Raw genomic sequence first — 15,514 nt, 5'->3', positions numbered from 1 at the left:
TCCAAGCTGCGTGCTGCCAGCCACAGCAGCACAGAGCTGGCTTTGGAGGTGTCTGGAAACCCCCCTGGCTGTCCTCAGGGGGAGCAGGAGGGGACAGGTCCACGGTCCCTTTGGTGGCCCCGTGGCTGAGCCCTGCACGTGGAGCCCCCCATGGCTGCGGAGCTCCCTCCCCATCTCCCCCCGGCCTCTTTTAATCACAAACAAGCGCAGGCAGCGAGGGACTGCGGCTCCATCCTCCTCAGCACAGGGAGGGCCTCGTCTCCAGCGCAGTTTTCGCCCGCCTGAAGAAATAATCACACGGCATCTTTTCATTTCGTTCCCTCCGACTGGGTTCGCTTGTTTTCTGTTGTCTTGAGAACCGATTTCGGTTCCTTCGCCTGGCGCAACAAGCGCCACGGGCGAGAGTTTGAACTCCCAAACGCTTTGGTTTCACTAGAAACATTAAAAAAAAACAAACTGGGGTGAGTTTGTCTCTCAACGGGAGGCGATTGCGCTCCCTGGTGCTCTCAAGCTGGAAGGCAGAGGGGGGGTGGCCGCGCTCCTGGCCGTCTGTCCTAATAAATGAGGTTCACACTGGCTGTGTGGGGATGCCTCCCCCTGTGCCAGGATTAACCACATGTCTGCTGGGGGAATAGAGCCTTATCTTCCTGCAAGAACCCACAGCTTTCACCCTATAAGCTGTGTAGGGTTGTATTCTCTGCAGAGAACATGCCCGAAATGGCAGGAGACCGCTGGCACCGGGGAGCAGAGCCAGGCAGGGCAGCTCCAGACTTTGTCTGGGATGCACCGAGCGAGTCAGGTCCCTGCAAGGGGAGCCTGTGGATGTGACAGAGGGCATGGGCAGGGGCTGGCTGGGATGGACGGGCTCTCCTGCACACCCTGGGCCCTTCCTCTGGTCCAAGCAAGTGTTCTCCCTTCACAGCTCGACAGCAGAAAGCATCCTTTTTCCTTTTTATTTCACACCTAGGTATTGAACGGAGTCATTTTTCCTGCCAAAGGTTTGTCTTACCCCCATTTCCCTCCCCCCCCATCCCTCTCCCTGTCGAAACCCCATCACACAAGTGTCGTTTGCTCCCATCTATTGGCATCTGGTGGCGTCAAGGCGAATAATCCTCGGCGCTGGGGGGGCTGCGGCGGGCGGCATCCTTCCCCCCCTTCCCTCCGTCCCCCCTGGGGGTGTCAGTGTGGGAGAGCCCCCGCAGAGCCACCCCAAATGAGACGGGCCCGCAGGGCTCCAGGAAGGCTCGTGTGCTGCTCCCACGCTGCTCTGTGCTCCGTGCCTCAGTTTCCCTGCGGGGAAGCAAGGCTTCTCCCCCCCCACCCCCCCACCTTCTCCCCGGGGCTGCGCTGGGTTTGGCACAATAGCAAACCTCCCGGTTATTATTCTGGGGGCGGAAAGCAGCATTACTCAGAGCCGGGCTTGCTAATAACGCACTAAATATAGCGCTTTCCATCCCCGGAGTACTTTCTGAACCGCTAGGGATGAGCCCTAAACCCCCCTGGGTGGAGGCAGGGATGGGGGGAGTGATGGGACGAGGCTCCCCGTGGCCACCCGTGCCACCGCCGTGCAGAGGCGCATCCCATCGCGGTGCCGGCACGCCAAGGGGGACCAGGAATCGGCTCAGACCCTCTTGATCTCCCCCAGCTTGATGGGCACGGAGGCAGCAGGATGAGACCCTGGGGCGGGCGGGCAGTGAGGAACGGGCTCCCGCAGCCTCTCGGTGATGCTGGGAAGCGGCTGCTTCTCCCACTCGCCCTGCAAAGAGAGTTGGGCAGGGTGAGACCGAGGCTTTCGGGCACCTGGCCGCTCCGTGTTTCTCCACGCGTGTTAAAAATGACGCGATCTTTAACGCTGGGAAGTGTTTTTAACCCGAAGCAGGATGTTTTCCCATGAGACGTCGCCAATTAGTTATCTTGTCGGAGCACCCACGCGTCCCAGCAGCGGCGCAGATGTCCGCGCTGCACCACAGTGCACGAAGCCACTGCCGTCGGGGAGCTCCCACCCCAAAAATGCGTTCCCCACCGAGTCACACCGAGACAGCTCCGAGCCCTGAGCCCCAGCAGCCCGTCGTGCTCTCAGCCCAGGCTGCCTGCCAGCTGCTGGCAGGGAGCTGGGCTCGGAGGTGACATTTGCAAGGTGCCAGCGCTGTTCCCAGTGCGCAGCTGCTGCTGGGGGCGAGGGAGGTGGCAGCCGAGGAGGGGCTGGCAATGCCAGCGGGGCAAGGTGACCACGGGCAGCACGAACCCTCCAGGTTCTGCCTGCAAGGAGCAATTTTCCGGGGTTAGATCATGCAAAGGGCTGAGCCTGTAGGGCTGGATTCATCTCCTACATGACTCGGTGGTCCCATGAGGGGCCAGGGGAGCTCAGGCCAGGCTGGGCTCCCGTCTGTTTGCTCATGCAGAAGTGTCAGAGACGGGCAGAGCTATAGCAGGAGAGGGAGGAGGGCGGGCTGGAGACGAGAGGTAGGGCCGTGAGTCATCAGCAGGGGGAAGAAAGTTGGATTCATCCTTTCAGATGAAATTCTTTGGAGTGTGCGAAGCAAATCAGGCCAGAGCTCGCACCTGCACCTGAAAACCTTGGGAAGGGTGGAGGGGGCGGAGAGCCCCTCCCGAAGCAATCAGAGAGGGGCAGGAGGGTACCAGCTGGAGAGCCAAGAGCTTTTCTGCAACCTCAAGGCTTAGGAGAGCTGCTGGGGGCTTGGGGCTGTGCCTGCCCTGAGGTTTGGCCCCAGCCTTGAGCCCAACTGCTGGGGTCTGCCCTGTGCCCTGCAGATCTCCCCCAGCCCTTGCTTTGGGAGGGCATTGGGGGCGTTCGGTGGGGCTGTGGGGCTGGGTTTGGTGCTGGGAGAGAGCTGGGATCCCAGGGAAATGGCACGGTGACATCCCGCCACGCTCACAGTGCCACCTCGGTGCGAGAAGGGGCTTGCTAAATAATTAACAGCACCACGTCCTTGCGGGGAGCGAGGCAGGACTGGGATCACTGAACTGCAGAAATGCGTGCGCTTAATTAGAAGCTGGTGCTTTTCTCTTGGCAGAAATGCTGCGGAATAAATGAGATGTCTTGAAATCCAGCTCGCTCCGAACGCACCGAGAGAGCGGGGGGGGGAGCTCAGCTCCCTGCTCCCCTCGCTGCGTGCCAGCATCGCCTCTGCTCCCCGCCAGCCTCTTCCCAGCCGCCCCCGGCCCTCTCTGAGCTCGCACAGTTGCCAGGGCTGTGATTAAGAGGCTTAATTCATAATTCTGCTGCTGCACAAAACTTCCGAGCCTCCTTTGTTGCTGTTCCAGGCTCTGCACGGCCGAGAGGTGAGGGTCTCCGGTGCTGGGCTGGCTCAGGGCTGGCAGGGGAAGGATCCTGCTCCCCCCTGGGGCTGACCTGGCTGGAGGGGATTTACCTGGGAGGAAGGCTGGTTGTCTTCCTCGCCATCAGCTCAGCGTCCTCCAGCACTGCAGTGGGCAGCACAAAATGCCTTATCACAGAAGCTCATTACACTGATGAATGGCATCAGGAAGCGATGGTGATAGGGACCATCAGTGGCTTTAAATCTTCATCATCATCAATGTCATGAGCATCATCGCTGGGCCTGGCTTTTGTTTGTGTTTTTGTTTTGTTTTGTTTTGTTTTGTTTTAAGCTCCTGTGGTCCTTTATCCTTCATGCCTTGCTGTAGCTCCAGGTTTGGAGATTGCACAGATGCGGTGCGTAATGAGCTTGCTCTGCTGGGACCTGACGTAATTGGCCCAAATCCTGTAAAATCGCCTCACAGTTCTCCTTGCTTCTGCAGATAGCCCTGCTTTAACGCTCGGGGCTGCTCCAAGATGTCAGGAAATCGCTTTATGCAAATGCACATCCTCTAATTGAATCTGCCTGAGTGCACCCAGCGTGCCGGCGGATGGGGCACGGTGCTTTGAGTGCTGCTGGTGCCGGGGTTCCCCGGGCAGCTCCAGCTCCCTGCTTTGGGGCCACGGGGTGCAGCCACGTCCCCAGCCCTTCGAGGAGCCGATCGAGGAGGTTTTAGCCCTGGCCTGGAGGTTTGCCATGAAGCACATCAGCCCTGGGTGGTGAAGCTGTACGTACCGGGAAGCGGACGGCCGTGGATTTGTTGCAGTGCATGGAGATGGGGGCGAAGCCGTAGAGGGATTTTAGCACGTCTCTGTTGAAGGCGTTCCAGGGGATGGAGGAAAACTGCTGCGGGACGGAGACCTGCGGGCACGTGCAGACCTCCTCGTCATTGAACCTGCGCAGGAGAGATGCCAGGCTGAAAGGCAGCCAGGGGGGCTGGAGGTGCCGCGTTCCTCCCGGCCTGAAGCTGGACCCAGGAAGGCTGCAGACTCTGCACGTGGCAGCAGAAACCCCTGCCGTGGCTGGCACCTTCCAGAGAAGACTTGGGGCCACCCGGTGTGCCCAGGACACCCTGTGCAAGGTCAGCACCTCACCCTCTCGCCAGGGGCAGATGAGCTGCCACCTGCTTCTCCAGCAGGGTGGTTGGTGCCTGCCTGGGCTTATAAAATGTATTTTGCAGACAGAACTGCCTTGCAGGGAAGTCCCACGCCCAGAAAGGTCTCCTTTTCCTTAGGATCCTCCCTACCTCCAGCCTTAACAGCCCTGATCTGGTGCCTGCTCTGGGGGATGATGAGGGCAGGACTCCTTCCAGCTGTGCCCCAGCACGTGGCTCCCCAAAACCCGCACCCCCTGAGAGCCCCGGGCACCAACACTGCATATCCAGGGGCCTGAAAACCCATTTTTATAACTTTTTTTTTTCCAGCATTGCCAGCAAAGGGCTGGGCAGCAGCCCCTCTGCCGTTTGCACGGCAAACCTCTACCTGTTCACGAGGCTGAAGTAGCGGTGCAGGTAGCCCGGATCCACGGCGCTTTTGCAGAGCTCCAGCTGGGTCTGGGGGTAGTAGTGCACGTAGTTCACGCACATCTCCTCCATGATGCCAAACCCGCCCTGCGGCACATGCACACATGGGTGGGTTGGGGGGCGGCACCGGGCAGCAGCCCCCAAATTTTCTCCCCAAACTTCGGCCGTGTCTGGGTCCAGCTCGGTGCTGCCGGACCCACGGGGGCAGCAGGAGGGGCAGAAAGGGGTTGTGAGCACAGATTCCCCCCCCGTTACGTGCACACACACCACCACACGCACTCAGCTCATCTGCCCACCCGCCCTTTGCGCAAGGACAGGCTTTCAGGCTGGAACGTGTGGTTTACATTAAAATGCAGATTCCCTGTAATCCCTCCACTATATTTAGCTTCGTCCCTGTTGACGGTACCTCTGACAGGCTCCTTATTTTTATTTTTTTTTGCTGCCTATGTAAGGGAATAACGCACGCTGTCAAAAAAACGCCGCTTCTCTTTAATTACAATTAATACCCAGCGGAAGGGTTGGTGATGGGAGGTAGAGAGGCAGGCGCCACTTTTCAATTAACACCTTGGCATCCCAGCTGCAGCATCCCATCCTTGGGGGCTGTGATTCAGCCCCAATCCATGCACATGTCCCCACCCCCCTTGCCTGCACCTCGAGGTGCAGCTGCTGACCCCGCGGCGCACACGCAGCCACACTCACCACGGTCACTTTGGTCCTGTCCTCTGTGTTGTAGGTGCAGGCTGTGATGAGTTCATCACCCTGGGGGGGTTCAAACAGACAGAGGGGGGTGGGAAAAGGCAAAGTTCCCCCTCCCCAGTCACCAAATGTCAGGAGGAGTGAATCCATAACACCGCAGACCCCCACGCTCTTTGGTGGTGCAAGCCCACAGGCAGCCTCAGTGCCCCCCAAGCTCTTGCTCAGCTTGCACCCCCCAGGAGATTCCCTGCGGCCATACCCCAGGAATTGTGTTTCCTGCTTTCCTCACATCCTAAGAATTTCCTCCGGGCTAAAGCACCTTAAAAAAAATCCACTTAGGGAAATTTTGCATCGCCCAGCTTGTACCCAACATGGTGCCACGGCTGCCTGTCCCCCTGCAGGGCCACCCCAGGAGCCCGAGCACAGCCCGGGGATGGCTTGGCCAGGGCTGAGGTTTTCGAGCAGGACACCACGAGCAGCAGCAGCAGTGATGGAGCAGCGGAGAGGAGTCCAAGCCCCTGGGACATGCTGGGTCTGTTTGGAAATACTCGCTCTGTTTGGAAACCGCCACGATTTTTGGAGTCACTCACCGGAAAAACTGCAACCAGCTCCTTCAGCATGCGGATCTCCTGCGAGGGAGGACAAAAAGGCACCGGGTCCGAGCGGTGCCGTGCCCCAGCACCCAGCTGTGCCCACGGGACTGGGTGTCCCATGGGTGCCACCCACCCGCACGGCGCCGTACCTGGAAGTGAGGGCTGTAGTGGCCGTCGGCGTTCACCACCTGCCTCTCCCTGCCGTCCCGTGCCAGCACAGTCACCACTTTCCTCCCTGCCAGGTGCGTGTGGAGCTGCGAGGCGAAGATGCGGATGCCGGCAGCAGGCAGTGCCTGGGGAGGGACGGCTTCAAGCTCCTTGCCTGGCCCCATCCCTCTTCCCTCCCGTGCGTCCCCGGGGCCGTGCGCTTGGAACGGGTCCTCTCTGGCTCCTGGAAGGGTTTTGGGGGGCTGCTGGACCCTCGGGGCAGCCCAGAGGTGAGCTGTGCAGGGGGGTAGATGCTCAGCCTGCTGCCATAGCCAGTTAATGCTCTGCCATGCCCCAGATCAGCAGGATCTGGATGCTGCTTGCTTCCTTGCGCTTGTGGCACCGACAACTTCTTTCGGGTAGGCCCTATAAAAAATACCTACTAAAACTTGCCTGAGAGCAGGGTGGGCGGTTTGAAAACATACTTGAGCGAGCTCTTAAGGAACTCCCCAGGAAGCAGAAGCCAATCTTTCGCATTTCCATAGGGGAAAGCACCCAGGCACGGCACAGCAGTATGTTTTCCTAGATGGCAACGGTACTCGGGGGAGACGGAGCAGCTGGTTCCAAGCAGCTCTGTCTTCACGGGGAACTTGGCTCATCCCAACCAGCTGCTCAGGACCACTTGCTGCTGGTTTGCGTGGGGTTTTTCTTTCCAGCACAACCCCAAGGGAAGGGGCTCAAGGGGCTGGGCACTCACCCGCTGGGTGCACTTGTCGGTGCAGTACCCGGTGAGGACGAAGGCGGTCTCGCCCGGGGGCACGGCCATCACCGGCGTGTAGACCAAGCCCAGCTCCATGATGCCAGCATCGTAGCGGCGCAGGCTGCCCGTGTAGTAGAGGCGGATCCCCGAGGAATCGCGGCGCCCTGGGTGGGCAAAAGGACGGGGTGGCAAGTGGCTGCGGGAGAGCTGACGCCTCTTGGGTAAGGTCAGGCATGGAAAAGGATGCTCTGCTGCCACAGGTGTGGGGAGGGGAGCTCAAGCTCCTCGCTCACAGATTTTTTTGTGGGTGCTATTCCTATTGTCATAAAATCCTAGATATTTTCATGCAGGGGTTGGTCCCGCAGAGAGGTCTCCAATTGCTCCGACAGAAAGGCAAGGAGTGGGCAGGTCTCCAGGTGCTCTGGCAGACTCAGAAGCGTGGCTCATTGCATTTTCTTTAACTGATACCTCCAAAAAACAAAGCCAGGCTCTTCCTGGGGGCCTGGCAGGAGGGGAAATGCTGGTGGAGCAAGCACCCCTTGCATTTGCAAAGCTCCTGGTCTCTGGTGCATCTGAGGTTGCTCTGTTTAACCCCCAGTGCCCACACACAGCCAGGGGGAACCAGAGGGAGCCCCAGGCAGGCCAGAGGAGCGGTGCCAGGGCTGAGCCCCCTGTCTCTGAGCTGGAGCCCGCCAGGGGATAAGAATACCGAGGGAGACACTATTGGTTAACACACCAAGGCTGGGAAGTTATGAAAGACGCGAGCTCCGTATTTATAGATGTGTTTCTTCTCAAGTTGCCGAATGTGCTATGATTGATCTACAGTGCATATGCTCCGGTCTCCTAAAAATACACTTGGGTAGTCAAGAAGTTACTTGATTTTATGTAAATGAAGAAAGTGTGTTGTTTGGAATCCTTTTTTTTTTTTTTTTTTTAAATGTGTCTCCTGACAACGTTATCAAAGCAGGAATGCCATTAAAACAACATCCAAATCCCCCCATCCCCAGCCAGGCTGGTGCTGTCTCTCCGGTGGCTTTGGCATCACTGATGCTCTTGGCTCTGAGCTCAGCCCCTCCACAGCTCCTTCCACAGATGTCGGGGGGCACCCACCAGCAACCCCCCTAAATATGGGGCTTGCCACGGGTCGTAGCCCTGCAGGACCGATGTGAAACCCCACTGCCTGCTGGGCTCCCCTCCCCGAGCATCCTCCCTGCCTCCCCACTCACCTTTGAACACCAGGGGGTTGTGATAGTGAATCTCAAGGCGAAGGTATCTGGAGGAGCCTGGACCACCAAAGGCAAGCCCTGCTTCTTCGGGGTAGTAGAAAGCCTGGAAACGGAGGGAGGGCATCAAGGGAGGGGGTGTCACGTCGATTTAGGGAGCCAAGGGCATTAGGGGAGGGGGGTCACATTGATTTATGGACTGGGGTGGAAATGCAGAGGTGTCTTGGGGAAAAATCGGGGGGGTTAAAAGGGGCTGAACCCAACTCCTAGCAGAGGCTGGGGTTGGAGCAGCCCACGCAGGGATGGGTCAGGCACCCATTCCTACGAGAAGGGACTGGGGAGGGTTGGGACATGGCAGGAGGGTTACCCAGGAGCGGGGGATCCCATCTTTCACCTGTGCGCCCATGGCCCAGGCGGCAAGCACGTGCCGGCAGTAGTTGAGCTGCTCTGGCTTCATCTTGGCGTCGCAGGGCCCGTTGTACGGCGGGATGGTGTCCAGCTCGGCGGCACACTGGAAGACTTCCATGTGGTGCACCAGGGCTTCGTTGCCCGCCGTGATCACTGGCTCGTACTGCAAAGCGGCGTCCAAGAAGGCAGGGGACACGTCAGGACCATTTGCCAAGCCCCCGGCCCCGAGCGTGCTGTATGTGCAGCCCAGCATGGGTGAGTCTGCCCTCGATTCTTGCCATGAGATGGGGAGGGAGGGTGGCTTTGGAGACAAGGAACCAAGGACCAACCTGGTCCCTTTGGGACCAACCCAGAATCCACCAGAGCTCTTGGAGAAACACCTCGTCCCTTCCCTGCAGGTGGCTGCACCTGAGGAGCAGCAGAGCTCAGGCTGCCTCATGGTGACCGAGTCCTTTGCTGGGCTCAGAAGACTTTGATTTCTCACAAAGAGGGTCCTGGCCCCACTGCCCGCAGCTCTCGGGTTTCATGCCCAGCCAGGAGCTGCTGTTCTGGGCACAGGCAGGGGGGATTTGGGTAGAAAGAGTGACTTCAAACGCCTGAGGAATGACTCCGGCTAAAAGCGCCAGCTGTAGAGCTGATCTGCAGCAGCGGGAAGATATCAGGAGTTACGCACTTTTTACTTACACACAGATGATTCATTTCGCACCATCTGTTGGGGAGAAAATCCTCCTTCTGAGCTTTCCTTTGCAGCATCGTCTCTCCCCTACAAATCACTGAGCGCTCGCTTCAGCTCCCGTGTCAGGCTTCCCCTCTCCCTGCTCGGTGTTTTTGGCCCCGCGGGTGCTGGGTCGTGCCGTGCTGGGGGTGATGCTGCCAGCACCTCAGGACGGGCACTCTGCTGCCACAGCTCTCTGCCCCCCTCGAGGATACGAGCTGAGCATGTGCAACATATCTGCACATAAGTTGCTTCTATCTCTATCTATCTTCTATCTACCTTTTTTTTCCTTTTTTTTTTTTTTTTTTTTTTTTTTTTTTTTTTTTTCAATATGCCTGATCTGTTAGAGGGCAGTTCACATTCTGGCTCACTCTGCCCTGCCCTGGCCAGGCTTGTTAATTTGTTTGCCACGTTTATTTATTCCTCGTAGCATGTGCTGAGCCGTAATCCTGCCCCTGATGGCTGCAGCTCTGCCCTCTGCAAGGGAGCTGCTCTGAGCCCTGCCCTGGTCCCCTTTCAATGTGCCAGGAGGAAAGTCACCACAGTCCCCATTTCGTGTGCCAAAGTCACCAACCTGCCACCAGATTCAGGTTCTCTAAGGGATGTGAGGGTGCTGCTGCCTGGCGGGCTGGCTCAGGGAGGTGTTTTGGTGCTCTGGGTGTGCGTTTGGGTCTGAAACCCTCCCTGTGAAAGGGCAGGGGAGAGGTGGGCTTTGCAGAACGGCTTTGAGGGACCTGAACGCCCCTGCTGAGATGCACCAGGGAAAACATTTCTCCTCTTTCACCTCTTCTCCTGCCTCTTACCATGATGATGTGGTGCTTGGCGAAGCCGTCTGGCAGCTCTGCCATGTAACACCAGTAGGTCGTCTCCTGGCTGGGAATAACGACACCGGGGGCCGTAATCTCCATGGTCTTCATGTCGCTGGGCAGCTCAGGGATGGTGATGTTGGGCTTTAGCAGCTGCACCCTCTGCAGCCCCCTGTGGATGGCAGAGATGTTGATGGCTTGCAGGGAGTGGACGGGTTGCTCCAGGATCCCATAGATGAGGTGCACGGTGCCGTCCTGAAGCAAGAACAGAGCGTGGAGGTAGTTTTGTGTGTAGGATACCAGAGAACGTAAATCTCATGGATGACTGGTACTGCTAGCATGAATTTGGAAGTAGGCCCTAGCCCCTTTCCAAAGGGGAAACCATCCTGGTTTCAGCAGCATCTCCTTTTGCTGGGCCGTGCCTGTAGATTTAGGGGAATTTCTTTGGCTAGCATGTTTTAGCATTGAGTGATGGTCACAGAGAGTTCTCCACCAGCCCACGAGCCTGGAAAGCTTTCCCTACACGGCATAGGTTTCCAACAGAAGTCAATATCAGAACCTCGCACCCCTCCCCTGCCCCTAAAGGATTGGCTCCTCTCTGCTCCCTTGGCCCTCCTGAGCTCCGGGCTGGGGTGGCCACATGGATCCAGACCCCGGGCAGCAGCTTGGGGGGGAGCAGCAGAAACCAAACTTCTCCCCCAGGCCCTTTCTGCCAGCTTCTGGTAGGGCGTCAGGGCGAGAGGCTCTACTGCAAGCACTGCAGGCAGGGAAGGTGCTGCTGAAGGCACTCAGCTCTGGACAGGAGGTAAGAAGGAAGGGAAAAGGGAGTCATTTTCTCTCCAAGGCTAAGAATAAAGACCTGCAAGTCTTTCCCCGGTTCACACACACGGATATTTTTTCCTCCGGGGCTCTCCGAGTGTTGGCAGACACCTCTCACCGCAAGGCACGCCTCTGAAAACTAGCAACAAAACCTCAAGGCTGCTCTGTGCACACGGTGGCTTCCAAATACCCCGTCCCCCAGAGGATTTCATCTCAAACGAGCCTCGTGGAGATCCCTGCCTGCAGCTGGGGGCTGCCCCTCCTTGGCTGAGACCCCGAAGCTCTTTGACATCCCCAGTGGGGCCGTTCCCACTGCCCCCTTGCAGACCCAGGCGCTCACAAGCACGCAGCCCTGGCTCCACTCGCTGCACCTTCGCTCAGCTCCTGCAGCCCCCTCTTTGCCTCCCGTTGAGCAACACCTCTTCGTAACACTCCAAACACTTGGCTCCCGGCTGCAAGCCCGAGTGATGCAGGAGGGTATTTATATAGACCTAGCGCACGCTTACCAGGAGTGGATGATGCAAACGAGCCGAAATCTACGCGTTAGAGAGGCTTTTAAGGGGTTGTAAAGAGAGGGTGCCAAACATTACTCATGGCGTGGGGCTGACATCTGTAGCACGCTTCCTTACTGCACTAAGCAGCACAAACACCCGGTGCCGTCCCAAAAACACAACAGGGGTGAGGTCTGAGCTGCAGGCTGGGGGTTGGAGCTGTTGGGTTGGGATGGGGCCAGGGGTGCTGTGGCAGGGGTAGGGCGATGCCATACCTCTATAAGGTAGTCCTTGGGGTCACAGGTGCTGAAGGCTCTTCTGAAGAGGATGTAGAGGCCCTCGGCGGCGCTCTGAGCCCCCAGGAGCTGGTAGTCCTGCTGCGAGTCCATGTGGAGGTGCCCCTTGGCATCGCTCCAGGCATCCTGCAGGAGGAGAGCACCCAGTAAGCCGAGGGGCTGCGTGGGTCCTGCACAGCCCCGGGGGGCACGGAGGGGACCTCCAGTGGTGCATGGGTTCTCCTTTGGTTCACCGACGTTTGGTTCACCCCCCTTTGGTTCACCAACCCTTGGTTCACCCCCCTTTGGTTCACCAGCCTTTGGTTCACCCTCCTTTGGTTCACCAGCCTTTCACGGCTGTGAAATACCAGACCCAGCACCAATATTCTGCAGAACGGCTCATATTCTGCCTAAATATTCTGCAAAAAGACCTTTTAGAGCTGAGATGCATTTGGGGAAAGGAGCTGGGGGAGGAAAGCCCGCAGGGTTGCATCAGTCTGCGCTGTTCCGGGTGTGTGGCTGGGGGCACTTTCTGAGCGGGGTGATGTGTTTTCCACGACCCCTGCCACAAGCCAGCTGCTCTTGATTTGAGATCAGCCCCCTGATGGGTTGCAGTGTCAGCCCTATGAACCACGAACCTCCCTTTAGTGCCCTGAATTTGCTGTGGACAGATTGTCCCAGGAGCCAGGCAAGGCTGAAAACTGTTCTCGGTTAATGGTGGTGACACAGCCACGCTGGGAAGCAATGCGGTAGGCTCCTCCTGTGCTTAGCAGTTGGAAGGGTTGGAGTAGAAATTTTATATATAATATAAAATATTTTAATAATTTGGATTTGAACAACATCATTGTTGGTTTTTTTTAATCTCTTTTTTGTGGCTTTTGTTTACCAAGAAAAGGCCCCTGGGAAGTACCTTGCAGTACCAATACTGGTGGCACTGGTTCTCTCGTCTCGGGGGAAGGAATAAAAGAAAAAGAATAAAGCATCTTGGCACCGTTTCAGCCAGAAGTATAGAGTGATATTTCAAGAACATATTGTCCTTAGAGGGGGAGAGTAAAATCAGCTACATGAAGCTAGCATGACATTTGTTTTCATAGGAGTGCGTTGTGCAAATTAATCTCATAGTACATGGGGGGGTGAGCAAATTCTCTTTAACAGCTGACATCCTTATCCAGCAGAAAGACTGCTGGGAGAGAGAAAACCGGGGCTGGAGAGGTTTACAGGGAGCTCCTTGCAGGATGCTGTTCAGCACCAACAGAAAGAGAGAGCCCCAGTGCTGCTTGGTGTTAATTCAGCGCTGTTTGCCTTCCAGTGAGCACAAGAAGGCAGCTTAGCAATGATCCTTTATGTTTTTTTAAACATGATGCTGTGAAATACTGTAGCATTTGGGTCATCACACATCCTGAATGGCTGGTAATTAGCAGGAAAACAGTACAGATAATAAGCCCTCCTTTTCATCCTTTCATTGCACTGCAGATCACATTGCCGCTGATGGTGAAAGAATATATTTTATGGCTAATTTCAAGGAAGCAGAGAGGTAAAATTCAACTTACTGGAAAGCCTCACCCAGGGAAAATGTGAATTGCTTTCTGCACTGAAGAGCACTTGCAATAAACCTAACGTGGTGATCTGGGGACAGGGAGCTGCCGGAGAGCACGGGGTGAGGTATTGCAGCTCCAGCCCCGGCGGAAAGACAACCCTCAGGAGAGCCTGGACAAACGGACCGTGTAGGAAAGGAACGAAAAAAAAAATCAAATAGCAAAACTGGAAATGAGCCCCCCCCCCATTTGCTAGCACAGGGCACTTGCAGACCGCCCAAATACTTCTGCCTGTTTAATTTCTGATAACGCCACGCTGCTGGCAGGCGGCCGTCGGGCTGGGTTTTCCTGTGTCCTGTTGAGCTTTGCTGTCTGTGGCCGCAGACGTGAGCTGCAGGCAGCTCATTGACGCTGGCAGGAGCAGGCTGGCTGGTGGATAACTTTTGCACTTTCTCAAAGTCAGGAATGGGAGCGGTGGTTAATTTTTAATTAATTTTTAATGCGGCTGAGGGCAGCGCACAGGCAAACCAAGCTGTCGATGCAGCCTGCGTGTAGCCGAGCTCTTTGTGCACCCACCTGTTGGAGCACTTGAAGATGAGTGCAGCGGGGTTACTGCATTTATCCCTTTCTCTTTGGATTTCAGATCCCATACCAAGCCCACAGCACAGACCTCTGGACCAGAAACCCCCCCAGCCCTTTTGGAGCACCTTCATGGAGCACCTTCATGGAGCAGTCCAGCCCCGCTCAGCCCCGTGCCGTGCTCTGGACCAGCTCTGCCCCAACAAACCAGGCCAGATTCACCCATTAGGCAGCAACCCCAAAAGCAGCCATGACAAAACACGTGCAACTCACCCCAAAATACGAGCTGTGCCCGTCGCTCCAGAGCACGGCCAGGTCCGCGTTCTCAAACTCTCCCCGGTCCGACATCCCGAAGAGGAGCCCGAACTTGAGTTCCCTGCTGAGGATCTGGAAGTACACCGCTTGCTCGGGGTAGCTGACGTTCCAGGAGAGCTCGAGCAGCCCCTGGGGATCAAGGGGCACCTTGTAGGGAAAATAGGTGCCACGGGGCGCCGAGCCCTGCAGGGCGACCACCAGGATGACCAGGAAGACGGCGACCATGGTGAAGTAGACGGACGCCACCTCCCGCAGCCTGAAGCCGAGGCAGGGGCACTTCTTGCTGCCGGAGGTCTGCATGCTGGGCAGGACGGCAGCCGCCCTCCTGGCTTTTGCCATTTATGCTCCGGCCCTCCTGGGCGAGCCGGGTAAGCGATACCCTTTAATTGCATTTGGTTGTGGGGAAATTGGATTGTGGTATTGACCCTCACCCCCCCCACCACCTCCTGGCCAAACACTTGTCATTCTCTGCCTCCCCTTAATTGGCTCTAATTGCACATGGACATTATCAATAGCAATTGAACTCGACTGGGCTGATGTTATTTGCTCTTAAATCATCCTTAGTGGCTGCAAAGTGCCGCTTTCTTGCAAGCTGCTCCCTGCACGGCCGCGCTGTGCCCTGCTGGTGCTGCCTGTTGCCGGCTCTGTGTGGCCCCGCTCTGGCTCTGCCTGCCTGCACCTTTGGAGGCATTAAATATTTGTTATTCCTTTGCTTTTGTAGCAGCTGGGACTTCAGCTCCGGTTTGAAGATACCATTTTGTCCCCCACTGTCCCCCTTCTCATTTCTTTAGCCTGCTGCTTTCTCTTTTGGATATTAACTTTTCTGCATTTACTGGAACAAACAGCCTCAAGCTCTGATACACGCACCCTGCCTGGTTCACACTCAGAGCTTGTGGCCCCATTTTCTCTGTGCCAGCTCCCGTGACAAGCAGCACCCCTGGATGCCTCCCGGAGTCCCCTCTGTCCCCATGGAGCTCGGGTTTTGCTCACGGTCCTTGCAGCAATGTCACCGGGCAGAGCCGGCGCCCCAGCGCTGCGTAACACGAGGATGGAGCTCGGTGCCTGGTATTGTAATGAATTATCAACGTGTGCACCTCTCCTACGTTTGGTGAGGGTTCTCATCATGTCCTGAGACACGGAGGTCATCCAGGGTAATGGATAATGCTCCTTCCCCCGATGCCTCTGCAGGTACCTGCAGGAGGTGGCACCGCACCCCGCAGCACCCCGGGGAGGCTGCACCTCCTCAGTGGCACCCCTCAGCCCCTCTGCACCCTGCAGGAAGAGGCAGTGTC

At 57.1% G+C, this 15,514-nt stretch overlaps 1 protein-coding gene across 1 annotated transcript; it reads right to left on the bottom strand.

Annotated features, from left to right (window-relative positions):
• Positions 1–1,341: 1,341 nt before the first annotated feature.
• DBH (dopamine beta-hydroxylase) lies at positions 1,342–14,614 on the bottom strand (the record flags this gene model as incomplete). Its single annotated transcript, XM_084494210.1, is given in 14 exon segments — positions 1,342–1,756; positions 4,074–4,233; positions 4,820–4,947; positions 5,560–5,619; positions 6,147–6,185; positions 6,299–6,442; positions 7,054–7,220; positions 8,283–8,385; positions 8,674–8,850; positions 10,206–10,463; positions 11,794–11,940; positions 14,181–14,522; positions 14,524–14,544; positions 14,546–14,614. Coding segments are annotated over 14 exon segments (1,950 nt in total). The 3' UTR covers positions 1,342–1,621.
• Positions 14,615–15,514: the final 900 nt, after the last annotated feature.

The sequence above is a fragment of the Aythya ferina genome (assembly GCF_964211825.1).
Source record: "Aythya ferina genome assembly, chromosome: 20".
In the NCBI taxonomy this organism is placed as follows: Eukaryota; Metazoa; Chordata; class Aves; order Anseriformes; family Anatidae; genus Aythya; species Aythya ferina.
This window is presented reverse-complemented; position numbering and strand designations above follow the sequence as displayed.